We start from the raw sequence: 25,402 nt of genomic DNA on the forward strand, positions 1-25,402 counted from the left end.
AATAGCTGGTCCCAGGCACAATAATGTCTCTGGAGCAGCTGGTTAGTTATCAGAAATCAAGTAGTTTCCAAATATGTGGAAATTAGTAGTTTATGCTTTTTAATTGCTAAACCCAATAGCTTTTTATCAGTTTTCACTCTTCTTGACTTTTCTGCAACATGTGACAGTTGGCCACCCGTCTTCAGTCCAGAAACTCTTTTTCCTTCAGTTTCTATGACATTGTACTCATTTGGTTTTCCTTCCACTTGTCTGATTGTTTCTTCTTAGTCTTTTTTTATGGGTCATGTAGGTGTTATAGTGGATAGAGTACTGGACTTGGGGTCAGGAAGGCTTAGTTCAAATCCTGCCTCAAACAGCTGCTATCTGTACAACCCATAGAAAGTCACTCAACCTGTCTCAACCTGTTTCCTCATCTGTAGAATGGGAGTATTAGTAGCTCCTGTCTCCCAGAGTTGTTATGAGGATCAAATGAGATAATTTCTGTAATGTGTTTTGCAAACCTTAAAATTTGCTATATAAATGCTAGTTTTCATTCCTTCTACCACCTGAGTAAGGGTTTCTGTCCCTCAGGGCTCTGTCCTCCTCAGCCCTTCTCTCTCAGTAAATGTCATCTGCTCCTTGACTTTGATTATGGCCTCTGTGAATTGAATCCCAAATCTGTAGTCCATCCAAATCCCAATCTAAAGTCCATTCTCTGAGCTCGTCTTGCTTCTCTGGCTGCCTGTTAGACATTTCTTTTCAGATGCTCCAGTGTCACTTCAGACTCCTGTTCAAAACTGAAATCATCTCTTTCCCTCAGTATGCCCTCCTGCCAACCCTGCAGTTTTGCTGGTGATAATACCATCTCCTCAGTCACCCAAATGTGAAACAAACAAGTTGTCTTTGACTCTTTCCTTTTCCTTAATCCTCAACCTCCAGTTGCCCAAGCCCTGTCCGTTGTGGCTCTGTAATATCTCTCACCTCCTTTTCCACCTCTCTCCTCCCTCTCTCTTTTATCCCCCTTCTAATCTACCCCTCACACATCCAACAAAATTGTCTTCCCCAGGCACACGTCTGATCGTATCCTTCCTGTATTCAAAAACCTTAAATGGCTCCCCTTTGCCTATTAAATGAAATACAAGACCACCCCTAATCTGTCTCCCACCTAACCTTCCAACCCATCCTACGTTCTCTCCTATGTTTTCCATTCCAACAAGACTAAACAATTCATTGTTCCCCAATGTTGTCTCTCTCTTCTCCTCTCCACATATTCAGACCATCCTCCATGCCTAGAAATGTATTTCCTCCTCATTTATGTTTGAGTCATTTTCTTCCTTCAGTACTGAGGGACTCAGGTGCCACTTACTCTAAGAAGCCTTTCCTTACAAAAAAAGTTGCTTTTCTCAAATTTTTCTCATGTGCCTTATTTGCCTCTATCATATTCTGCTTTGTGTCACTGATTACTATTCCCCTTATTAAACTATAAGCAAATATTAGGGCAACCTGCTATTTTTCATCTTTGTGTTCCAGTTAATTAATACAGTGACTTGGACATAAGAGTTTAATAAATGTTTACTGGATTGAGTTATTGATTTATGACCATGCTGAGGGGTTCTATCCCAAACTATGTAAGTGTGTTCATATAATTGATGATTACTCCCCTCATTACAGACCCTAGTACAACAAAATTATTTTTGTTCAACTGAGCAAAGTGTTACCAATTGTCAGATATTAGCAGTTCCAAGAGTTTGCCATTGTATGGGATAGGAGAAGCTAGCCCCCTCTAGTTCATTGGGAGGAGCCAGAGACAAGATAATGACTACAAGATGGTAACCTAGGAAGTACAAAACCCATTGAGCTCAGAGGATCGTTTCTTAGACAGGATGTATGATTTAATTCATGAATTCCTTGCATTAAGAGTTTATTTTAGAAGTGTGGAAAGAGCACTTAGCTGAGAATCAGGAGGCCTGAGTTGAGGTCCTCGAGTTGCCATAATATGGCCATAGGGCCATCGTTGAACCTTTCTACCTGTACTTGAATTCCTCTTTTACACATTGAGAATTCCTCCCCTGTCCCATATCATAGGGATATGATAACAAAATGAAATAAGTGAAAATACATTGAGTTCTTACAAAGTGATGTTTTATTAATCTAGTTACTGTTGTAAAATCATCCCTTCATTATTTGCATCTGTTAGCTATTCTGACTAAAGTTGGTTGAAACTGTAGATCTATTCGTCATGACATTTTTGTGATGTAAAAATTTTTTTAAAAATTTTTTAAAATTTAAAATTTTTTTTTAAAAATTTTAAAAATCATTTTGTGATTTTTGTGATTTCAGTGTGTAGCTGAGCAAATTATCCTCTAGTTTTCAACTATTTGAGGCTATTTTTCTCCTTTATCAGTGTGGATTATTGAGATTGGGTTTTACTATATTATATATTCATGGTATAAATTGTATAATGTATCATTATGAATATGATCTCCTTTTAGTTTTAATTGAACCATGCTACTACTTCATATCTATGTAGTACAACCCTAGCCTGCTTTCAAGTGAGATTACTTCTCTGTGTCTCCTGGCTATTTCAGAACACTTTTGTAAAATTAGCTCTTGTCCTCCCTCTACAGGAGAATTTGCCGCCTTCAAGTAGCCACACCATCATGGCAGCATCTACTCTTTATTATTTCTTAAGTCTTGTGTTCCTACAGTTTCTTAACATCAGAACTCAGTTCTGTTCCTCAAAACCTTTTTTAAAGATACAGAAATTTCAGTGCATAAGCTAGAGTGGAACAGAATGAAATTTCCCCTCCAGCAAAAGAGGGAAGACTATTTTAGGAACCAGAACTCTGTGCTGCCAGTGTTTCTTCTTCAACACAGACATCACGTGCACTAACCACGCCTGCCCACTCCCTGGAGGAGAGAGGAGAGACCATGCGTTCTGACCTTTGGGGGTTCAGGCAGGATGGGAAGGAACTGCTGCTACGGCTTGGGAGATTGGCTATGGAAAGTCTGCAGATCAACTTTTCTCCTTCTAACCACCTGGCCAATAAATGGCAGATCATCTGATGGGGCAATTCCAATCACAAGAATCATTCCTTTTTCTGTTCTGGGATTTTGTTATGGGGTTTTTTTCCTCCTTTCCTGGTATACCTTCTGAGAGCTGGAACAAAAATGCAGTATAGCCCTTTCCATGTTATGTGTGTCCAGTATTCATCCATATTTTCAAATTTATCCCCCATTTTTATTGGGAAGGGGTACAGGAACACTTTGCAGCTGGGTCAGGATAAAAAGGGAATACAGCGTATTTTTTTCCAGGTCTTATCTGATATCTCTTCCTTTCCTTTCCAAACTATCATGTGTTGCTCATTGAGGGTGGCTTCTAAGCAGGCTGGAATGTATTCCCACACATTGGGTCTTTCTTATTGGTCCAGCAACCAAAAAATGCTTGTTTGTTTTTTAATATGCCAGGTCCTCAGTGTACTTCCATTGAAATAATACAGCAAATTTATTTTTAAGATCAGTCAATCAACAAATATTTATTGCCTATTCCAGGCACATGATACCACTCAGATATCTGACTGCAGTTGACAAAAATTATTTGATAAAGGACATGATTGGTAAATGGTTTTATAAATTGAAAATTAAGGTACATATTTAACACTGAGTACCTTCCCAATATGGATTATTAAATAATGGAAAATAATTCTCAGGTTGAATTGATTGACAATAAAATACAGTACCCTCCCCTGAATTAGATATTCCGACAGTCGTATTTGGATATGGAATGACTTAAGAAGGAAAAATGGGGTGAGGATTTTTATCACCTTATATGTCCTCTAATAAGTTTGTATGCTTATGGGGAAGCTTGTCATAATGACATGTATTTACATCATTTTTATTCATGGTTCTGGCTGGATCCACACTAATACCTTGTTTTATTTCTTCCCTCTTTCTTTTGCTCTGTCCAGTTTTCTCCTTTATCTAGTTTGCAACCTAAAATAAAAATGGTGGTGTGTGCATTAATTTTCCTTCTTCCTTTCTTCTCAAGCCTGGTCTTCAAAAGGTTGGTAACTAAGTTTCTCAGGGAGCATGTAGAGTCACAAATGAAGATGAGGGGAACTGCAGGAGGATGTTTTGATTTGCTCAGTTTGCAGAATTTTGATGCTAGATATCAGTTATTTGTTAGAAATAGATGCTGATTAGGTTAGAAAGATCATTACCCTATCTAAAGCAGAAATGCTACCACTCACAGTATCTTACTGAAGGTGAACACACATCATTATAGTAGTAAAGAAAGTGATTGTGTATGAATGGTCAGGTCACATTTCCCCCTAATGATAACAGAATCATTCAGTTGGGTGTAGGAAAGAAAATTAGCTGTGCAGTAGGCTTAACCAGCAAAACATGAGAAGCCAAGGACCTGCATGAATTTGGACAGAGCCTAAAATAAATCAGGGAACTAGAAAATAATACTGTTATTTCAAAGTATGGTTTATTGCACTGCTCCTGTACTCCTGGCTACTTAAACTCACTGCCTTCTGCATTTTTCTTTAAATATTCCTAACTCTAGGATAGGCAGCTGGAAGTTTTATGGAGTGGTCAAAATGTGCCGCTCACAAAGTTGGTGAAACTCCACCACATTCAGGCATGAGTAATCTATTTGAAATGAAATATTCTTAATTATTCCTATATGTATGAACAAAGATATGTGATACAGAAACGGCTGAGACAGAACGATTCTACCTGGCATGTTTCTCGTGCGTGTGCTGTGTCCTCTTTTCTTCAGATGTGTTTGCTTTGTTTTTTATTTATAGCGTTAGTCCTCCACAGATGCTGTATATGGTGATTTTCCTCTTAGATTATTGTAGTTTCTTTCCCAGGGTGAAAGTAAGTAACAGTAAGTTTATTCAGTGCTCCTTTGAAATAAATAGATCCTGCTGGAGTGATGCTGAACCAAGGACTACCTCAGCAAGTAAATGTAGAGAAAGGAGCTGCTTCTGGAAGGTGTTTAGAAGGTCATGTTTGAGGTTGTGCACACTTCAGAAATGCTGCTTTTTACCTCCCCTTCATCAGGTGGCCATTTTATTTGAAAAAAAAAGGAAACTTGATTTGTACAGACTGGCTTTAAAATGAAGGTGATTCCAGAGTCCAAAGCTCAGGTGTTGTGGAGTGATTTCAGGTCACTTTTTTTAATCCCTTTTTCACTTCCATTTCATTTTTTTTTTAACACAACTGTTCCTTTTCCACTTCTTTCACTCAACTTTAGAAAGGGTTTCCTTTGCTTTTCTTTTGCTTTATTATTTGATGTTTCAGACTCCAAATAGACTAGAACCTTTAAGTTCCTAAGAAAAATACAAGGACACAGTCCTTGTTTGTGCAAAGCACTTTATGAACAATGCAATGTAATATGCACATTATGTAGCTGCTTTATTAATGATCTTTTAAGGTTGTGATTCTACTGCCTTATGAGTTTGCTTTTCTCATGGTGGCTGCAGTGCCTTCATTTTATTTTTGGTGAATAAAATAGGTGAATAAAAGTTAAAACCTTTTGAAAAACTGGGAACAACTGCAAAGGATTCAGTTTAGGCTTGATATTCTGATTCATTGATTCTTAAGTATCCTGAACATTTGCCACAGAAATAATATTTATCAGGAGATTAATGTCATTAGGTTTTATGAAAAAAAACACAGAAAAAACCCAAATGATCATCTGTACTGCATCCCCTTATGTAAAGGGCCTAGGTGTGGAACTGGTAAGCAAATTAGCTGTCAGATACTGTTTCCTAAAAATTCTCTTATTGTCTTTATCAGGAACCTGTCAGCAAATCTTAGTGTGGCTTAGAGCACAAGAACTAGTAGCAGTGGCATTTTTTACATTTACACTGAGATTTTGGAAGAAAATCATGTAACTTTAAAAATAATACAACAGCCTCAGTAGTGAGCTCTTTCTGAAACCCTGGAGCTATCCCCCAACTCAATCTGGGCACCCACAAGTAGGATGCAGCACTTTCTTTTTTACACATTTCAGAAAACTACTGTTGTAGGTCCCTTTGCAGGTCTCGCTCTGTTTCCATGTGTCCATCTTCATCTCAGTGCTTAATGTAAACAAGATATCCCACAGATGGATCAGATGAATAAAAGAGAACATCGCTAGTTTGGAGTACGTTGATAGTCTCAATAAATTCATCAGTGTCTTCGTTCACATGATCACCTGCCCTTGTGAAGTAGTTGTTTCAAATATCCCATGCCGAGGACTCATGTGAATTATGTCAAGATTTCTTTTTTTATGTGGAGGTGTATAACCCAAAGGTTAGGTAGTACACACTTTTGCACTAACTATTGAAAAGATGTAGAAATGCCTTTTTCATTGAAAATGGTGCAAGAATGGCACCAAGGAAGGCCTGATCGGTTTGGGTGCTGCATTTTGGTACTCTTACCCATAAGTCTATTGTATGAAGGGAAGTGGAGCTTTTTTTCTAAGCACCTACTATGTGACAGGCACTGTGCTAATAAGCTTTTTACAGATACAAAACAGATGATATGGCACTACTTCATTAACACTGACTTGATGTCAGTAAGATGGCTTGCTAGAAGCACATATTCTGTTAGCTTCAGTTAAGGTGTCTCAAAATTGTCAAACTCAAAACAGAAAAAAAAAAATTTAAATAAATCCTTATCAAATATTTCACTAGCTCTTTACCCAGGTAAGGCCACTGAGCCTTGACAGCAGGTTTTGCAGACACTTTGGACAACAACCTTATTTTTCCAAGTTGCCATTTTAGCAGCTAGAAAGTCAGCACCTTGAGAACTGACAAACGGGCATAAATGTATGGCAGTGGGAGACTTGAAGAAAATAGCTAGAGATGCTAAAGGGGCACAGGCAGACTAGCCAGTGATAAATAATGTGCTCCTTGATGTTTAATGAAAACCTCCATTCAAGGCTCTAAGATGACACTGTGTGTATGAGGGTCAAGTAGTTACCTTTACAATTTGCCAAATGATTTCACTGTGCCTTTGTGATGCAATAAAAGCTAAAATATATCAGAAAGAGACAGTCTTTCATGAGAGCAGTGACTGGTTTTAATTGCTGTTCCATGTTATTTGGATAGAGCAGCACAGACATCATCCCTCCTATTCCCCTCAAAAAAAGCATCTTCTTTAGATTTTGTAACCTAAACCAGAGATTAAAATGAGAGAGCCCACTAATGGATTTTTGCACACAAAAAAGTTGGGTTTTTAATTTTTTTAAATAGAGCTATTAGATTAGAAGTAGAATGGCAGCATTTTTGGACAAATTATTTCCATTCCCCTTCCTTCATCCACTAAAGCATGAATGTTTTGCACACTAGGAATGTTGTTGGGTGGATGTTTGAGGAGAAATGAAATTAGATAAGATTCTCTATACTTGGTGAGCATATGTGTGAACTTTCTGCAGATAGTCTTTGTGAGAAGTGAAAATTTGTAATATGGAACAGCATTTTAAGATCGACTGTTTCTAGACTACTGCTGCAGTTGGTAGAATAGTTTGCCCAGTGTCTAAATTTTGTAAAGCCACCTAGTCTATACCACCAGGTGAGGAGCTCCCTCTTGGGATTTAGCCTCCTTAGGACTTTGCAAACTAGATAGGAGTATGTTACTAACACTGTTTGTATAATCTGTGAGAGCTAGAGGAGAAAGGACTTTCCTATACGGAAAAAAGATCATGCTTTCCCTGGAAAATGTTGGCAGTATACTGAAAAAGCAATGGCCTTTAACAGGAGAATAAGATTGGGCAACATGGTTTAGTTTCTTAGATCTTTTGTCCCCCTCTTTGCCCAAATTCTTCTTCCCTTCTCCCGCCCAAAACAAACCAAGTCTACAACATACTGCTTACTTTATTGGGTTCGTTCTTCAGTAGAATCCCTTCTTAACACATTTTATCTATATGATGGTAGCCTCTCTGATTTTACCAGCAATGGCAATATACCTTGACCCTCTAGAGTAAAATGACACGTCCGTTGTGTTCATTTTCTCATTTCTAGCTTCACTAGAATTTTAAATACTGATGTAGTTTGTGACGTATCAGCACCTAAGAAGGTCATCTTTGTTCTTTTCCTCTTCAGATGTATGTCCCCACCAGATTCCAGCCCATGCATGCACAGGTGTGCACACACGCACACACAGAAAAACACAATTTTGCCAGAGACAAATTTAGTCTAGAATGATAGCAGTCATAGTAAAAAGCAATAACAGTTCCTACAGAATATCGAGGAAGGTAAGCAGGACAGAGATTTAGCTTTGAGTTCTTAAATCAGAATTGCAGTGATTTTTTTTTAAATCATGGGTAGTTAAGTCTTTGAATTAGTCCCCACTTCAGAAAAGACATGATTAAAGCAGAGCCTTTTTCTAAATGCACAACTATTACAATGGTCAATTTAAGTCTGCTTTTTGTATTGTTTTTAATTGTTGGTTAAATAAAATGGTTTGTGGGGGTTTTTTTTAGCTCTCTGTCATAATAGTCAAACCAGTTGTGCCTGTAGATACATCCAAAAGTGTTTTGTTTTTGTTTTTTTTTTGTGATGTTGGGTGTGACCTTTTTATTTTGTGTGTTTTATTTCTTTTAAAGAAATAACTTTTTGTAGTAGAAGTATTCTTTGCTAATAAAGAATGAAATATTTGTATTACTGTCAAGAGAGAGATTTGTTCCAACCATGTGATCATCTTGGCAGGCTAGACACCTTGTCCAATCCCCATTGCCTGTCTAACCTGTTTCCATGATAGTTTAAGAAAATCAGGCATGAAATTTGCATCTGAAATAAGAGGAAAACAAAGGAATGAGCATCATTCCTTTTTTTTATTGAGGGAGGGGTAAAAGGGTTGGGGGTGTTTTGAGTAATATTTTGTGTTGCATTTGTATATGTTAAACCCTGGTTGAAGAGAGAGAGAGAGAGAGAGAGTGTGTGTGTGTGTGTGTGTGTGTGTTTGTGTGTAAGAGAGAGAGACAGACAGACAGACAGACAAAGAGAGAGAGAGACTTAGGAGGAAATTTCAGGGTAGCTTAAGCATTGAAATTCGATCTGGGCACAAATGTATGGAAAATGGACCAAACTTGGGTGGTGAGTAGGGGGAGTGGGGAGGGAATAGTTACAGGAAGAGATGATGATAAGGGTGGAAATAAATTATAATTATCTGAAATAAAATGTAAGAGTGCAATAAATGTGCTTTTTATTCAAAGCTGTGAAGTTTTTTTTAAAAAAAACCCTACAAAACATCACTCCTTCCTGATCCTTTTGTGTGCTCCTTACCAGACTGAAACCAGCTACTGAAACTTAAGCCTTTTTGTTCTTGGTCATTTCTAACAACTGTCCAACCTACATGTCTTATTATTTTCATGTTCTATCTTTAGTTTACACACATGTACATATATAAGCCATGTTTTTACATCATTTGAAAACATATCAGGTCCTCAGTGTATCCCTTTGTTCTACCATGTAATATGACCTGATGGTCAGACTTGGTCTCCATTAACACCATGTAGATTTGAAGGATTAAGTCTCAGTGATGTCTGTATATGATGATCTCATGTCAGTTTGCACACTTTGTCCTTCCTCTCTCTGCATCCCTCTCCCCACAGTTCCCCTCCTCCCAACTGAGCTTATTCTCCTAGAAGGGTACAACTGATCTATTTCCCCATGTGGGGAATTCAGTTTCACTGTTATGACATTTTTCCCTTGGTGTGTCACATTTAGTAATTTAGCTAAAAAGATAGTTGTAGGTATTAATTGCTTTGAACAGCGTGCAAGAGAAAGCTTCCTTTGTCCTTACTTTGTCATACAAATCCTGGAATGAAGACAGCTCCAATAGGGAGAAGAAGGGGAATGTCTTCATTTAAATGAGCTTCCCATCCTATCACTCTAAATTATGTAGTAATATATGCAAGCCTTACTCTCCAATATGTTACTGCCCAAGTTTGGAGAGGGTCCCATAGAGTTTGTGGTATACAGGCAGTGAAAATTGGGGTCTTTTCCTAATTGTCCATAGGTATCTATATCTGCTTCTGCAGAAATCACAAGTAATTTTATTTAACTTTTTTCAAGTCATAAAAGATTTGTGACACTTGCCTCCTCTTGTCCATGGAGTGATTGCTTGTTCAGATTACTTTTCTTCAATTCCCACTCCCTTTCCTTATATCTGGATCTCCTTTCCTACTCAGGTCCCTTCATTTGTACCTTTGGAGCTTTTTCTCATGTAAATTTAAACAATGGGAAATACTGTTCAGTTGGCTAGAGAGCATGGAGATTTAAAACAACAAAACAACTGAAATTCAGATTGAGGAAAATTATTTCTGTGTAAAGTTATTTAAAGAACTCTGTATTATATAAAAGGCAAAAAGTTCTATGTACTTGATGTGAATATGAGAATACTGCTATAATAAAGATTGACTGCATGGAGAAGTCTTTGTCAAGGCCATTATTATGAGTGTTGTCATTCAGTAACAGCAAAACACTAAGTTGTCCTGTGTGTTTTCAAACGAACAGCTTTATCGAGCAAGATTCTAAACTGACAACTAAGGAACTTGGATGATTATTTCACACATGACATTAACTGCTGCCTGGTTTAAATTATTTTTTTAAAATAAATTTAACAGGCTAATTACTTGGTATGTTGTTGGATGGCAATGTTATTGGTAATGTAATATTTTGTAAGAGGCAATGCTATATTTTGAACCAGCTGTAATTTTGCAACTTAAATGTACCCTTCCTGTAAAATGGCTGCTCTTAAAATTACATACTTTGTCTCCACAAGTACATCCTGTGATTATTTTCTAAATAATGATAATTAATAATAGATAACATGGCACATATTACATGCCAGGCACTTTGCTGTTTTCTGAATATTTACACCTTTGTGAAAAATGGTTCTGCTGTGGAAATTGATTTGTTCATTGCCAAATTGTTGAAGTTTGTTGAGAGTATGTTTTCTGTACAGCGTATCAGTGTGCTATGCAAAATTTCAGGAAGGCAGAGCACTGGTAAGGAAACGGGTCTCAGTTTCTAAGAGAACAGCCATTTTTAACTGAATACATTAAATTACTCAAATGATTAGATTTACTGTTGCCTGTCAAATATGCCTAATTAAAGGTAGTACTCTCAAAGATGATTAGATAAATGTATAATGCACAAGTAAAACTACCTTTATAGAAAAAAGTTTTGAACATTTGTTTGTTTAAGCAGCAATACACTGCTAGGGCTAGTAATTTCTAAATAAAAATGCCTTATTTTGCAGGACAGGACGTTACACAAGTTCACAGAACAATCTTTTTTCCTTAAGAACGGTCAAAGCCAAAATGATGAATAACCTTTGTATGAGCTGGCACTCTTATGTAATCTCCTCACAACTCTATGTATGGACTGGACTAGGTGTCATACCGATGAGGGATCTGAGGTTCAGAGAAGTTTCAGTGCCTTGCCTATCGACAAACCAATGATATCAAGTCTTCCTGACTACAAATCTAGCACTCTATTTTTGTAACTGTGTTTACAGTGTGTGTGTGTGCGCGCGCGTGTGCGCACATACATACAATATCTGCATAGGCCAGAAATAGAGCACATCATCACGCCCCCTGCTGGAGCTGGGTATCTTTGCCAGGCCTACCCCACAAGAGCCATGCCTCAGGTTTTTAGGGTACTACACAGTATCTAAAGGAGTGAATGACAGTGGCAAAGGCCAGAGATTCATCTGTATCTGAGAAAGCTGTGCCCTAAACTCAGAGGCAAAGGGCTGTAAAAGCAGCCTTGGTCTTACAGGTTCTGCCCTCCTGAGTAGCAGCACCTGCTCCTTAGTGCATTTGTAGGTGGCTACATACGTTCATGCCCTTAGTGTGACTTCTGAGATGAATGGATTTGTGAAATCCTGTGCTGTTAGCAATGCCTTCTTATGTCATCCTGTAACTTTCGCAGTATAGGTGCTGACCTATGTTGTTTATCTTCTGGTTTCGGATTGAGTGTTATTTATAGATCATTACAGTCTAGTATGGGCAGCTGGTGACACCATTCAGTCATACAGCCTCAGAGGTTCACTAGGTATGTGACCCTAGGCAAGTCATTTAACCTGCCTCAGTTTCCACAGATGTAAGCTGCACTTCCCTTTTGAGTTTTATCAGTGTCCTGGGCCTCCTTGCCTTCTTTCCTGGCATGTTTCTCTATGCTAAGATTGACTTCCATGAGTTGGCTCCACTGATGTCTGCCTTTTCTCCTCTTTGATACCTCTATTTATGCTAGCTTTGTCTGCTATATATAATGCTCAGGCATAACTCATTCTGAAGACTGAGAAGCTCCTACTATCCCTGAAGCGTCTTCCTATAACTTTTTTATATTGTCTGCCCCTCAGTCCCTGCCCGTTGACCTGAAGCTGCATGCTGAGTTACCAGCTAACTCCGTGGCCTCATTCTCCTTGGCCTTGTTGCAGATTTCAGTGCTGTTCATAACTCCTTCCTTCTAGGTCAGGGATTATTAACCTGAGGCCCATGGACTTTTTTAAAAATTATTTCAATAACTAGTTCAATATAGACTTGGTTTCCTTTGCAATCCTATGTATTTTATTTCATACATCTAAAAACATGATGCTGAGAAGGGGGTTCATAGGCTTTACCAGACTGTCAAAGGCATACATGACCCAAAAAGTGGCAAGAATCCCTACTGCTGACACTTCCTTTGGCTTCAGAGACACTGCTCTTGGTGAGTTCTGACCTTTTCATTCCTCCATCCCTCTTGATATGTCTGTTCCTCGGGGCCCTGGACTTCGCCCTTTTTATCTCCTACACATGCTCAGTAGCTCCCATCACTCATCTCTGCAGATAACTCTCAGAGCTATACATCCAACCCTCATCTTTGTCCTGAAGCCCAGTCATAAGGAGAAACTGCTGCCTATGCAAAAAAACTCTTCCCCATCTAAACCTGCTCCAGACTTCCTTTGAGAGCACCATCGTCCTCGACTCTCTCTTTTGTCCCTTCAGCTGCCAGGTTTTGAGATTCTGTCTCATCTTTTCATCTCAGTCCCTTTATCTCCACTTGCACAGCCTTCACCTTAGTTCAGGGCCTCATCTATTCACCTAGACTACTAGAATAGCCTCCTAACTGGTCTGGCCTTCAACATCTCCCCTCTTTAAAGCAACCTCCACATATCCCAAGATAATTTTAATAATTTTACCACATTACTTCCCTGCTCTTTTATGTTAAGTAGTTTTCCATTACCAATAAGACAAAAAGAAACTGCTTACCTAGGATTCAAAGCTTTCCAAAATCTGACTTCCATGAATTTTTCCAGATGTATTTCATACTAGGCCCCTCACAAACTCTACTTTCTAGCCAAACTATACTAAGTCATTCAACAGATTTAATATTCCATCTCCCTTTTCTACACATTTGTACAAGGTCTAATCATTCCTAGAATGCTCTCCTTCCACTTCTTAGAATCTCCCAATCTCCCCTGAAGCTTTCCATCATCTTCTCAGTTATTCTTACCATTGTCTCCATTTTCCTTATGCTAATTTGTGGACATGCTGTTTTTTCCCCCCAAATGTAACACAAGCATTTTGAGGTCAGAGACCACTTATTTCTTCTTTGTGTCCTCAGGCTTTTTATCTGCAGTGCCTTGAAGTGAGCTTGGTGTTTCTCAGATCAATTCAGGTCCGTGTAAGCAGATGAATGTGAACAGAACTATAGAAAAGGTTCATACTGAGGCAAATTTCTACCACCCCATTCATCTAGGAACGAATTGGAAGGTATTCACAGATCTCCCCACTGAATGCCTTTTTGTAGCCACTCCTTCTTACAGGCATCTCCTCTTTGAGAACTAACTGCAAGATAGGGCTTTCTGCTCATAAGCTAGGAACTGCCAAGTAAACCCTTACTAATGATTTCAAAACCCTCCTGGAGAAAGGCACTCCATCTGTGAGAAAGCCTGAGCAAACAAGTTCTGACAAGGCTTGATTTCTGAGAGAAGAGCCTAATAGGATCAGTTTGCTTAAGCTCACTGTTAGCTGTGGACATGCTGAGTGTGAGAATCGAGGGAGAAAAGACAAATCAGTAGTGATGAAGTCTTCATGAACCACTGACTCCGTAAGAGAACTACAAAACTGATAGCAGTAAAGAGGCCTTAATGTCTTTCCCCTTAGCAGTTTGTTCCTCTACCACCAAAAGATGGCAGCTAACATTAACAGCTTCCATGGAGCTTACAACGCTTTAGTTTAGTAAGCATTTTCCTCACAACCTTGGGAAACAGGTAGTGCAAGAAGGAACGCAGTATTTAGATCCATCAGGCATGCATTTAACAGCTGAAGAAACAGGCCCAGAGTGGTTAACTGATTTGTCCAGTCACAGTCAACAAATGTTTGTTGACTGACTGGTCAGAGGGATATTAAGTAGTAGGGTCAGGATTTAAATCCAGGTCCCCTGACTCTAAATCCAAACTAGACTGGACCCACTCCTTATGACTTACCTTTATATTATATCTGCCTCTGGAAGATTCTTTGTTTACAGTTGGGATGGGGAAGCCCCGAGGAATGGAGACGTTGCACTGGTAAACCTTTAACCACTGACTCCAGAAAAAAAAAAAGTTCACACACACACACAACCTTCTAAGTTTAACTTGCATTATCAGAACCAGCTCCAGCACAACCCGACTGCCCAATTTTCACAGCTAACAGTGGCAGAGAGGGGTTTTAAACTCAGGACTCTTTCTACAATACTACACAGCCCCTGTGATGTTAACTGACAGAATATTTGAAGATCTAAAAAGCAGTTTATATGGATCATCTCATTAGAAACTCATGTTATCGACATTTTACAGCAGAAGAAAGCGAGGGTCAGGGAGGTCGTGATTTACCTATTGAGAAACAGCTTAAGTGGCATGGGAGTTAGAGCCTGGGGGCAGAAAACTGGAGTTCAAATGTGAACTCAAGACACTTACTCAGTGAGTGACAGTGGGCAAGTCACATCACCTGTCTGCGTCCACCTCACCTCTAGAATAGGGATATTAATAGCACCTGTGGATCACCCGCGGAGCGCTCAGCAGTGCCGGCAGACAGGCAGGTAATAAATGCTTGTTTCTTTCTTCCCTCTCTCTCTCTCTCTCCCTCCTTCCTAATAAAGTGTCACAGCCTTCACTCTACCCTGTGATCTCAGGTGATGGAAGACTCTCCCCGAACCACACCTCCCTGGACACAGAGGGAAGCACTCCTATCTTGGGGGATGGAGAAAAGGATAAAAAAAATGTGTCTCCAAACTTTTCCCACTTGGTTTTATTGTTTGGTACTCAGCACATATTCAGGACATTTAAATGCTATGCATAAATCAAACCATGAGTAAAAGACTTGGCCTTCTTTCTACATAAACACTAAAATGCTGAATGTGTAGTAACACTGGTATATTTGTAACAGGTGAAATAGATTTTTCCTACTGTAGTAAGCTATGACTTCAGAAAGATGAGGAGCACAATGAACTCACTGAATGTTTAGAATCCAGTTGGCCCAAGGCTTGGTCACTATGCACAAAGCTCATCCAGCATCAAAGGAAAAAGGTAGACTGTCATTCATGTGAATATAACTTTAATTAGCATCATCACATCTGTACCAATAAAATAGTCTCCTGAAGATCACAGCTGGTCCCTGCGGGTAAATAAGTGAAGAATGTATTTAAATTACTTTTATTCAATCAAACCCAGTAACTAAAACCTATGCTTCTTAATTAGTTACTTAGATACTCGTAGAATTGAATTGTTTGTCAAGCACAGGGGGAGATTATTTTCTAAAATAACTGAGACTGCAATAATGTAAAGGAAAATAACTTTTAAAAATTTAATCAGTCTAATAAATGTAATGAGTAACTGTGACTCTGTAAGACTAATGATAAAACAAGCTTCCCACGTCTTGGCAGAGAAGTTACAGATGGCAGGCATAGAACGAGACAGACGTTTCAGATCGTTATATATGACTTGGCTTTGCTTGACTCTTACTTATTTGTTCCAAGGAAGGGATTTTATAGAGGGGGAGGAAAGTTGAGGGAGGGAAATGCGTTAGCAAATGAGAAAAAAAAGGAGAGAGGGAAAATAAAACATTAAAAATACACAGAAGGCCGTCCATAATGGGACAGACAAGTAACGCAGTTGGCACAATCCGAACTTGTAGTTTCATTTTGGTATAAGGAACTCCTACCAACTGCAGGTTGGCATCTTTTCTGCAAGCCCGGAGTGCTGAGGTAAATGAATTACCCAGGGTTACAAAGCAAGTATAGGTCAGAGATGAGATTTGAACCCAGGTTTCATGGCTCTGAGGTCAGCTCTCTACCCAGCATGACCAACCTGCCTCTCAATAAAACATTTTTAAAATAAAAACCAAGCTGCATGTAACAGAGATTCATGGTTTCAGATATAATTCTTTTTATTTTTAGCATACGGACACGCTTATATTTGTTGATGTTTAAGTTCATAATTTAAAAAAAAAATCACTGAGCTCACAACTTGGATGGAAACAAGGTTTGTATACATGCAAAGCAGAAGACAATTCAAAAGAATAAAATCAAGTTCCAAAATGTCAAGTACAGAGACCATAAAGACCAACTGGAAGTCAGGAGAGGGAGAATTATTTACGACCAAAGGGTATCCTAATAAAAGGTGACCGAAATGCCCAGGATGACTTCTGACTGGCCCAGAAAATACTGCAGATGCACTTTTTTATGTCCAATTATCTTGTGAATACCAAGACAAGCTGTTGCTATGGTAACCTTGTACCCCCCTCTGTCTGGAGGCTGTGGTGAAGATTTCTGAAACTGCCTCCCAGGCCCTTCATCTAAAATGGGCTGGCAGAAAAGTAACTGGCCCCAAACTCACCTTCAAATAAATCTGTATTAAGATGTCCACGTCACAGATTTTGGACCACATTCACACTTTCTCAAGACTACCCCTACTCAAAGGACTCAGAGTCCAACCTTCCCCTGCCTCGAATTCCTAACGTGCACATTCTCAAATGCCCATTTTGCCACGATAATTTCTTGCTTAAAGGTATTACTGCTATTTTCTCCAACCCCCTTAATTCAAGTGGAAAGCTAGAAAAACTGCAACAATTTTTGGTTATGAGTGAATGCTGTGCTCTCTATGTACTCCTACACTCATTAGAAATGAAAGAAAATAGGTTAGGTTTAATGATCACTTGAACACACCAGTTTTACCATAAAGGTTTTTTCCATCTCTTATGTAAAAACCAGTTTAAAGCCTGATGGAAATCTTTCACAGACCTACTCAGTTCTGGAGAACTCTAGGTCCCTAAGGTCATCCCCTTAGTGCAAAAACTTAAGCTGGCTTAAATCTAATACTGAGAAAGAGTTTCAAACAAAAGTCTTTCTGGAAGGATTGCTCTGAAATGTCACGGAGAGCTATTTGTCTCTCGTAGCCTAGGATTCACCACTACATACATGACTATATTGAATGGTGAAAATCTTGCATCCTCCATGAGGCAAGCTGTGAAAGAAACTCAACATCTTTCTGAGATGTCACCTCAGGGGAACCACAGAAATGTGCACAGTGGGCCCCCTTCATAGAGTACTATTTCCATATGAGGTCAAACATAAGCCCTCTGTGCCTACAGGCAGAAGCAATGGATTTGGAATGAGGAAGGCCTGCCTTCAGCTCCTGCCTCACACATTTACTGTGTTACCCTGGGCAATGTCCCTTAATCTCTCTCTCTCAGCCTTAGTTTCCTCATCTGTAAAATGAGGATAATAGCACCGACCTCACAGGCTTGTTGTGAGAATAAAAAAAATAATATATGTACAGTGCTTTGCAAACCTCAAAGCACTGTATAAAATTTTAGCTATTTCCTTCCACAAAATCCTAGAGACAAACATTTAACTAACTTACTAAACCACCACCTTTGAAACACTTTGGAGCCTTAGGTTGGGAACGTCATCAAAATGTTCAATGTGTTTAAAGTTTTACAATGAGCCGATACAAAGCAAGTATTCCATAAGTATTCAATAAGATTTCTTAGCTAAATCCCAGCAATGCAATTTGAAATTGTTAGTTTTGAGGGCAGGGGTGGAGGGTAGTATCTTTTCAGTAGTTTCACTTTAAGAAGGAGAAAAAAAAATCTGCACTATTAAGTGAAGCATGTCCTAATAAGTTGTCTTCCATGGGATGAGAATTCTAGACTTTTGCCAGCAAAGGCAGATGGCAGAACACTGGAGATCTGCAACTCAGCACAAGTGTGGGGAGAGGGGAAAGAGACAGAATCCTAACAATTTAGTGTTTTAAAAGAGAACAGAACCAAAACAAAGGAATAATCAAGGGAAACTAAAAAAAAAGAAAAATGAGAGCTCAGGAGAAAAAAATGAGAATGGAAGCAGAAATAAAGTAATCAGTTCATCCTGCTTCATGCCTCGTACAGTATGGAGCCTGCTTCCGAGGGATCATCTCAAGAAGAGAGGAGTGTGTATCCCGCAGAAGGTACTTGTGTCTATCACTGAACACAAGAAGCTCTCGATGGACACATTATCAAAATATACAATGGTCACATCATAGAAAAATTAGAGGAAAATGGAAGGAGATGCCCGCCACAGTTATGGCCAGGGAGAGAATCCTTACACAGGAACAGAGAATCACAATAGACATAATGGACAATTTTGACTACACTGAATCAACAGGTTTTTGCAAGAACAAAATCAACTCAGTTACACTTAGAAGAGAAGCAGTTAATTAGGGAAAGTTTTTATAACAAATATCTAATAAAGTTTTGACAACCAAGATACTTAGGGACAAGTATATAAAAACAAAAGCCAGGTGGTTTTCAAAAGAAGAAATGCAAACTATCCAGAACATATGCGAGAACACTCCAAATGACTCCTAAGAGACATGCAAGTTAAAATAACTGAAGTTTCACCTGGCAGGTTGGCAAAAATAAAAATGGGGGTGGCAGAGGGGTTTCAGGAAGACTGAGCCGCTACTACAGCACTTGGGACAGCTGTGAAATAATCCATTCTTGAAAACAATTTCCTAAAAAGTCACTAAACTCTACGTGCGCCTTACAAAAAATTTCCTAAAAGTCACTAAACTGTACGTGCCTTTTTACCCAATGATATCACACATATACCCCAGGGAAATCAAAGAAGGAAGGAAAGGTCCCATATATACAAAAATATTTATAGCAGTACTTTTTGTAATAACAAAGAACTAGAAAAATGCATGTCCATTGATTGGTAAGTAGCTAAACAGATCATATTATACATCTGCTAATGGAATATTATTACAACATCAGAAAGACTATAAAGAATTCAGAGAAACTGAGAAAGACTCATATGAACTAATTTAGGGCAAAAAAAAAAAACCAGAACCAGGAAGGCAATTTCCAAAATGACCACAATAACATAAAAGAAAATAACACTGAAAGATTTCAGCACTGATTAATAAACTGTCTAATCCTGACTGAGGAGGACTGAGATGAAACATGCCTCTAACCTCTCCAAAGAATAGTGGTTTTCTATGGGTGTAAAATGAGGCAAATGTTTTAAGACGTAGCCAAGTGTTTTCCCTCACTGCATTCATTATTTAAAAAAAAAGTCGACGGGCGACGGGGATTATTTATTGTGAAGTGCCAATGTTGAAAAAGAAAAACATCAATTAAACCTTTTTTTAATTTAAATAGTATTGTAATTACAGGGAAATGAGGTGCTTGGTAGCACCTACTTGTAGTGGTGATGACAGTACTTTAGTCCTCATCGGCAGGGGGAATGCCCAATTCTTCATCTGTCCATTGAGAAGGATCTGGATATGGAAAATGACCCTGGTGGGAACAATAAAAAAAAATAAAGCATTCATTCAACCACAGACAACAAACATAAAGAAGTGAGAAACAACATTATCCACCCAAGAGGTAATGACCCCCGTAACAATGACTGCGCCCTTCTCTCCCCATCCCTTTCAATGACTGAACGCTCCTGCTTAACCTGTTTGATGTTCCTAACCTTTCTTCTGTCATGGCCTGTTCAGCTCTGTGTTGTAGACTGAATTCTGTAAACTTCTCCATCTTTGGAAGCACAGACTGGCTGACTGGAAGCACTTCATGACTTCCCAATACAATCTAGCTTGCTCTTCTTCAATGCTGTGCCCTGTTTATTGTCTAACTGAAAAACACTATCCAAGACACATTTTTTGGTTGTCATTTCAGGCGTGTCCAACTCTCCATGACCCCATTTGGTTTTTCTTGGCAAAGATGCTGGAGGATCACAGAGCTAGTAAGTGTCTGAGGCCAAGTTGGAACCCACATCCTCCGGACTCCACACACTGCACCACCTAGCTGCCCAAGATATATGTACTGATGGATTAATTCAGTCCAACCTGGACAATACACATTCTTCATATGTTTGTTCGTATGTGGATTGCTAAACTGATCTCTGAGTGGTCTCAGTTCTTGATGAAGAGGACAGGACGTTATACCTATCAGCAAAATGGCATCCACAAACAAGAATATACGGGACTTCAATGCTGTTCAAGGATCCTTTTACTCTACCTTTATGAACTCCTTATCTAATCTAACGATTATTCCAAACCTTATCTTCTTCCCTCTTGCCACCATGGGTACGTTGGTTTTACATACTTACAGCATATGGCATGGCCTTACCCAGCTGAGAGAATTAAAGTCACCCAACTCAGAAGTATGAAGACATGAACTGATACAAAATAAGCAGAGGAAGAACAAACACACAACTACAACAATGGGAATGGAAAGAACTCCCACCACAAAACAATAAAAATGACAAAGAAGAAGCTTGGTCCCAAAGAAAAGATATGAAGATACCTCATCCCACTGCTTTGCAAAGACAGAGGGGGTGACAGATGTGAAATACTGCACATAACATCAGATATTTTTGATTAAATGGCCAGCAAAAAAAAATCTTTGTTATAAGGGCTGACACTCTAGGCGTAGTCAGAGGGAGAAGTATAGGAGGAAATGTTGATGATGTAAAAACCAAATACATCAATAAATATTTATTTTAAAGAAATAAGCCAGAAAACATTATCCTATTCTTATATAAAAACATGGTACTTTTGTACATAGAATATGATTCCATCAGAATGTGCGCTCTTTGAGAGTAACGATTGCCTTTTCTGTTTGTAAGCTCAGGGCATGGCACAGTATTTTGCACATAGTAAGAATTTAATAAATTCATTCATTCATGCAGAACAGAACAAGAAAATTAAAAGATCTCAAAGCTAGAGGGGACACACTTTATTTTCTGCTACAACACAATAAAAGCCACACCTGAGTTGGCAAAAGTTCAGCAAAGAACTAAAATGACATAAGGAAGGGCAGGCTCCAATGGGAGACAAACTAAAAAACTCTTTAGTCCAGAAAGACAAGAGCTAAGATATAACATGAGAAAAGTTTATAAAATCATGATGGGTATAGATAGATTAAGCATGAATTTGTTTACTAAAAAGCAGAAGACTAAGAAGAAGCCACTGAAGCTTGAAGGAGGGGATACATTTAAACTTACAGGACATGGAAAATGGCATGAAAAGTTACTTATGCATCAATTGGAAAAGACCTTAAAAACACACCCAGACTACAGACTGAACTAAAATTTTCTGTAGAAAAATCAACTTCGGAACTACACTTGCCATAGAGTTAAGTCCTCATCCAGCTATACCTCTCAGATGTTCCTAGCCCCATTAGAAACTAAACAGCAAAATACGAGACAACTTCAAATTAGCTTAATTTCTTTTTAGCTGATTTATATGCAGTGACTTGTGGCAATCTCCCTAAGCTGCTAGCTAGGGTGGTTCAGAAACTAGGGAAAACAATTACTTTGATAATGTACTCTATTATCTCTTGACCCTTAAGCTCTACCATCATGCAAGAAGAATCTAATTTACTTGGTCAGGTATACATGACATAGGCATTGTTTTGTGGCTTTTTATTCAGCAACAATTTCTTAGTGGTCCTAAAGACAGCTTCTGATCCCATCTTTGAAGATCTGACAAGAGGTTATGTTGAACTTCTGAGAGTATTAGAATGTATTATAAGAAAGAATTTAGAAATGGAAGCATTGATCAGTAAGAGCCATCAGTTCATCAAGAACAAGTCATATCAGACTAACCTTGTCATCTTTTTTTTTTGATCAGGTTACTATACTGGCAGATTAGGAAAATGTCCTAGCTGGAATATTCCTGGATTTTATCAAGACCTCTGACAGTCTCTCATGACACCTTTGGAGACAAGATGGGAAGCAGTATGGCATAATGGAAAAAGTGCTGAATGTGGAGGCAGAGGGCTGAGCTCCAAATGCCAGCTCTGCCACTTACTGCCAGAGTGATCTTCATCAGTTTTCTGATCAATACAATGAGGGGGTTTGTTTACTTGACTTCTAAGGTTCCAATTCTAAATCTATGACCCTAAGATATTATTTAAAATACAAAGATAATAGCAAACTTCTATTAAGTTTTTGATCCCTCCCTAAAAAAAAAAAAAAGGTACAAGAAGCTGAAAATATAAATTTGTTTAAGAAGGATCTAGGTTAGTGCAATCTTTTTTTTTTTTTTTGGTGTCGTGGACTCTTTTGACATTATAGCAAAGCCTATGGACCCTTTCTCAGAATGTTTTTAAATAACTGAAGGAAATGCTAAATTGCAATTAGAGGTTTAGTAAAAAATAAATGTGTTCTTTTCCCATCCAAGTTCAAGGCCCCCCCTGAAATTCCAAAAACTACAAATTAAGAATCTTCAATTTCAGTAAAGTCTTGGATCTCTGACTCATAACTGACTGTGTTAAAGAAAGCTAAGATATCTGATAATTCATCCCTAACTTCTGAAATTGATATCCTAGAGGACAAGCATGGTATCCCACAGTGCCCCTTGGCATCCCCATCAGATAGTTCCAGGTTGAACTAATATGGCATTTATACTCTACAGTGGGAGCAGAATTGGCATCTACAAATCATGAACCATAATGAAAGATACGGAACAAAGTTTTTGAGTGTTTGTCAATATTCATAAATAAAAAAATTATATTCCAAAGCTTACCAATACAGCGTCTGAGTCATGCCAAAAACGCCAGAGAATCCAAAACCACATTGTAGCACTTAACAGCTCAGATTGGAACACCTGAGATTTTGTCAGTTGGGGATACTGCCGGTAGCGGGGCTCAATGTGTACACCACCTCCAGCACTATAATTCAGAAAAGAACTGTTTTAAGTACTTGTTATGTCAGCAATGTATTTGACTTTTCAGAATTACAAATCTCCAACCACCAATTCAATTCACAAATATGCTAGCCCCAACCACAGTTCATAGGGTGTGGTAAGAATCAAATGAGATGCAAAAGTGCCCTAGAAATTCTAAAGTGCTATGGCAATGTAAAGCATAATTATTGTAATATAGAAGCTTCATTTTGATAAATTATATATATGTGTATGTGTATATATGTACACACACACACACACACAAAACAACTGTACAGGAGAAACTGAGGAAGACTTCCTGCAAGGTGGGTGCAGACTTCTCCCATAGCAGACTTATGGGAGGACATGGACATGAGTCACAGAGGATGAGCAGGGATAAATGGGCTGCAAACCGCAACACTGGATGCAACTTTAATATTAGTGAGATCCCAGACCCATACGAATACACTTCATCCCTGTACTCCCCTCTTACTAAAATTTTACGTATTCTTCAAAATACTTAAAGGCAAAGAAAAATAACTTTTATTTCATTTGGAAATTACTCTTGACTACACAACACAGCTAAAGCAGATACACTGAAAGAGAAAGGAGAGATAGGATGTCCTGGTTCAGTAAGACTTCAAATAAAAATTTACTGCATGCTTACTGCGTAAGTGGCACTGTGACAGAAAATGTGTACAAAGTGACTTTTGGGGAAAGGTACCAGGAGCTGAAGCATCAGGTAAAGAAGGCTTCTTGTAGAAGGTGGTGCTTGAACGTAGCCTTGAGGAAAACTAGGGATTCTAAGAGACAGAGGTAAGAAGGAAGTAAATTCCAGCCTTTCTATTCAATGGAAAAGCCCCAAAACGGTCAAGGTTTTCTTTCGATCCAGCAGTCAACAGGAAACTCCTGAAGTTCACTGAAAGGGGGCAGGGTGACCAGGTCAGACCTACACTTCAGGAAGATCAGTTTGGCGCCTACATGGAGAGCTCTGAAGAGTCTTGAAGCAGGGAGTCTTAACAGTCCAGGCACCAGGGAGATGGCAGTACCCACATTCAAAGCTTGTCATGAGCTGCCCCTACCCTCTCTCCAGTGGCTCAGGCGTTTTCACTGGCTGCCTCCCACGCCTGGAATGCTCTCCCTCTTCCCAACCCTCCTTAGTGTGCTAGAGTAGAGCTTTCCCTCCACGACTTCATGGAATTTATCCTGAACACACGGTTTGCACATGGCTGTTTGCCTGCGGTCTCCCCCACCACACTGAGGCCTGGGGGGCTGCCTCTGCACCCCTAGTGCTGGCACACAGCAGGCACTTGGCACATTTCCTACACATGGCTATGTCCACGTGGTCTCCCCACTAGACGGTTATACTCTTTGAGGACGAGAGCTGTCTTTTGTCCTTTTGTGTCCCCAGAGTGACACGTGGTGGGCGCTTCCTACACGTTTACCGACTAACGAATCCTGAATCCACTGCCTGCAGGTATGTTGTCTCCCCCTCCGGAGGCCACGGGCTCTCTTCTGCCCAGGGCCTGGCACACGGCAGGCGCTTGATACACGTTTATCGAACGAATGAATGAGCACAGGGCCTCGGCCCCAGTAAGTAATCAATAGATAACTGCTTGCTGACTTGGCTCAAAAGCAGCAGCCCCTCTCTGGGCTTGGTTTCCTTATTTCCTCCTAAAATGACGGGTTTGGCCCGCGACGTCTACAAGGTGCCCTTTCATTGTATAGATTCGGTGAATAAACGGGGGGGGGGGGGGGGGGGGGGGGGAGGGGAAGGGAAGGGAGGGAGGGAGAAAAGGAAGGAGCGTGCGCGGGCGGTGACCACAGAGAGCGTAGTCAGAGTGGTCCAATCACCGCCTCCCCTCTGAAGCTCCGAGCCCCCTAATGCACTGGGGCGGAGGCGGGGCGCTTCAGCTCAGCATTCTGGGACTTGGAGTCCCCTCTAAGCGCCCTTCAAGGTGACGGGGGGCCCAGAGGGCCGAACGGCGCCACCGAAAACCCCTCCATCTACCAGTCAACACTCACTGCCGGACTCCTCCAATGCCGCGACCAGTAGTCCGCTCGCTCGGACCCTCCAGGAAGCGTCGACCTCCCTCGCGAAGGAAAGGCCCCAGCCGCCTCAGCGCCGACATGACCACCGCAGTCCTCAGAGCCGCAGCCGGACGCTGCGGAGCCGTCCTGCTCGGGCCCCGCCCCTTCCCTAGACGTCACTTCCCCCGCGCGGCCACGAGCCGAG

At 39.7% G+C, this 25,402-nt stretch overlaps 2 protein-coding genes across 10 annotated transcripts in view; one reads left to right on the forward strand and one right to left on the reverse strand.

Moving 5' to 3' along the window:
- The window catches only part of BRAF (B-Raf proto-oncogene, serine/threonine kinase), a 167,897-nt gene extending 144,875 nt beyond the window's left edge, over window positions 1-23,022 (forward strand). For 4 of the 9 annotated variants that reach the window (XM_072652559.1, XM_072652557.1, XM_072652560.1 and 1 more), the window contains one exon: window positions 22,132-22,282. In XM_072652559.1, the coding sequence (XP_072508660.1) occupies window positions 22,132-22,199 (68 nt within the window). In that variant the 3' untranslated portion in view covers window positions 22,200-22,282. Of the gene's footprint in view, window positions 1-2,606; window positions 4,003-22,131 lie in introns of those variants that run through there. The other 5 variants (XR_011976817.1, XM_072652561.1, XM_072652558.1 and 2 more) reach the window with 3 other exon arrangements.
- Window positions 15,549-25,402, reverse strand: NDUFB2 (NADH:ubiquinone oxidoreductase subunit B2). Its single transcript, XM_072652566.1, has 4 exons — window positions 25,192-25,402; window positions 23,029-23,173; window positions 19,693-19,789; window positions 15,549-15,625 (listed from the first exon to the last, which is right to left on the reverse strand). Exons 1-3 carry the CDS (start codon window positions 25,296-25,298, stop codon window positions 19,715-19,717), a joined length of 327 nt encoding a protein of 108 aa, XP_072508667.1. The 5' UTR covers window positions 25,299-25,402; the 3' UTR covers window positions 15,549-15,625; window positions 19,693-19,714.

This window comes from Notamacropus eugenii, chromosome 3 (assembly GCF_028372415.1).
Source record: "Notamacropus eugenii isolate mMacEug1 chromosome 3, mMacEug1.pri_v2, whole genome shotgun sequence".
Classification (NCBI taxonomy): domain Eukaryota; kingdom Metazoa; phylum Chordata; class Mammalia; order Diprotodontia; family Macropodidae; genus Notamacropus; species Notamacropus eugenii.

Coding starts and splice junctions, on each gene's coding strand:
- NDUFB2 (XM_072652566.1), bottom strand. CDS start 25,298: ATGTCGGCGCTGAGGCGGCTGGGGCCTTTCCTTCGCGAGGGAGGTCGA. Junction 23,174..25,191: donor GGCATTGGAGGAGTCCGGCA/GTGAGTGTTGAC, acceptor TCTGAATTATAG/TGCTGGAGGTGGTGTACACA. Junction 19,790..23,028: donor ATGACTCAGACGCTGTATTG/GTAAGCTTTGGA, acceptor TGTTCCCACCAG/GGTCATTTTCCATATCCAGA.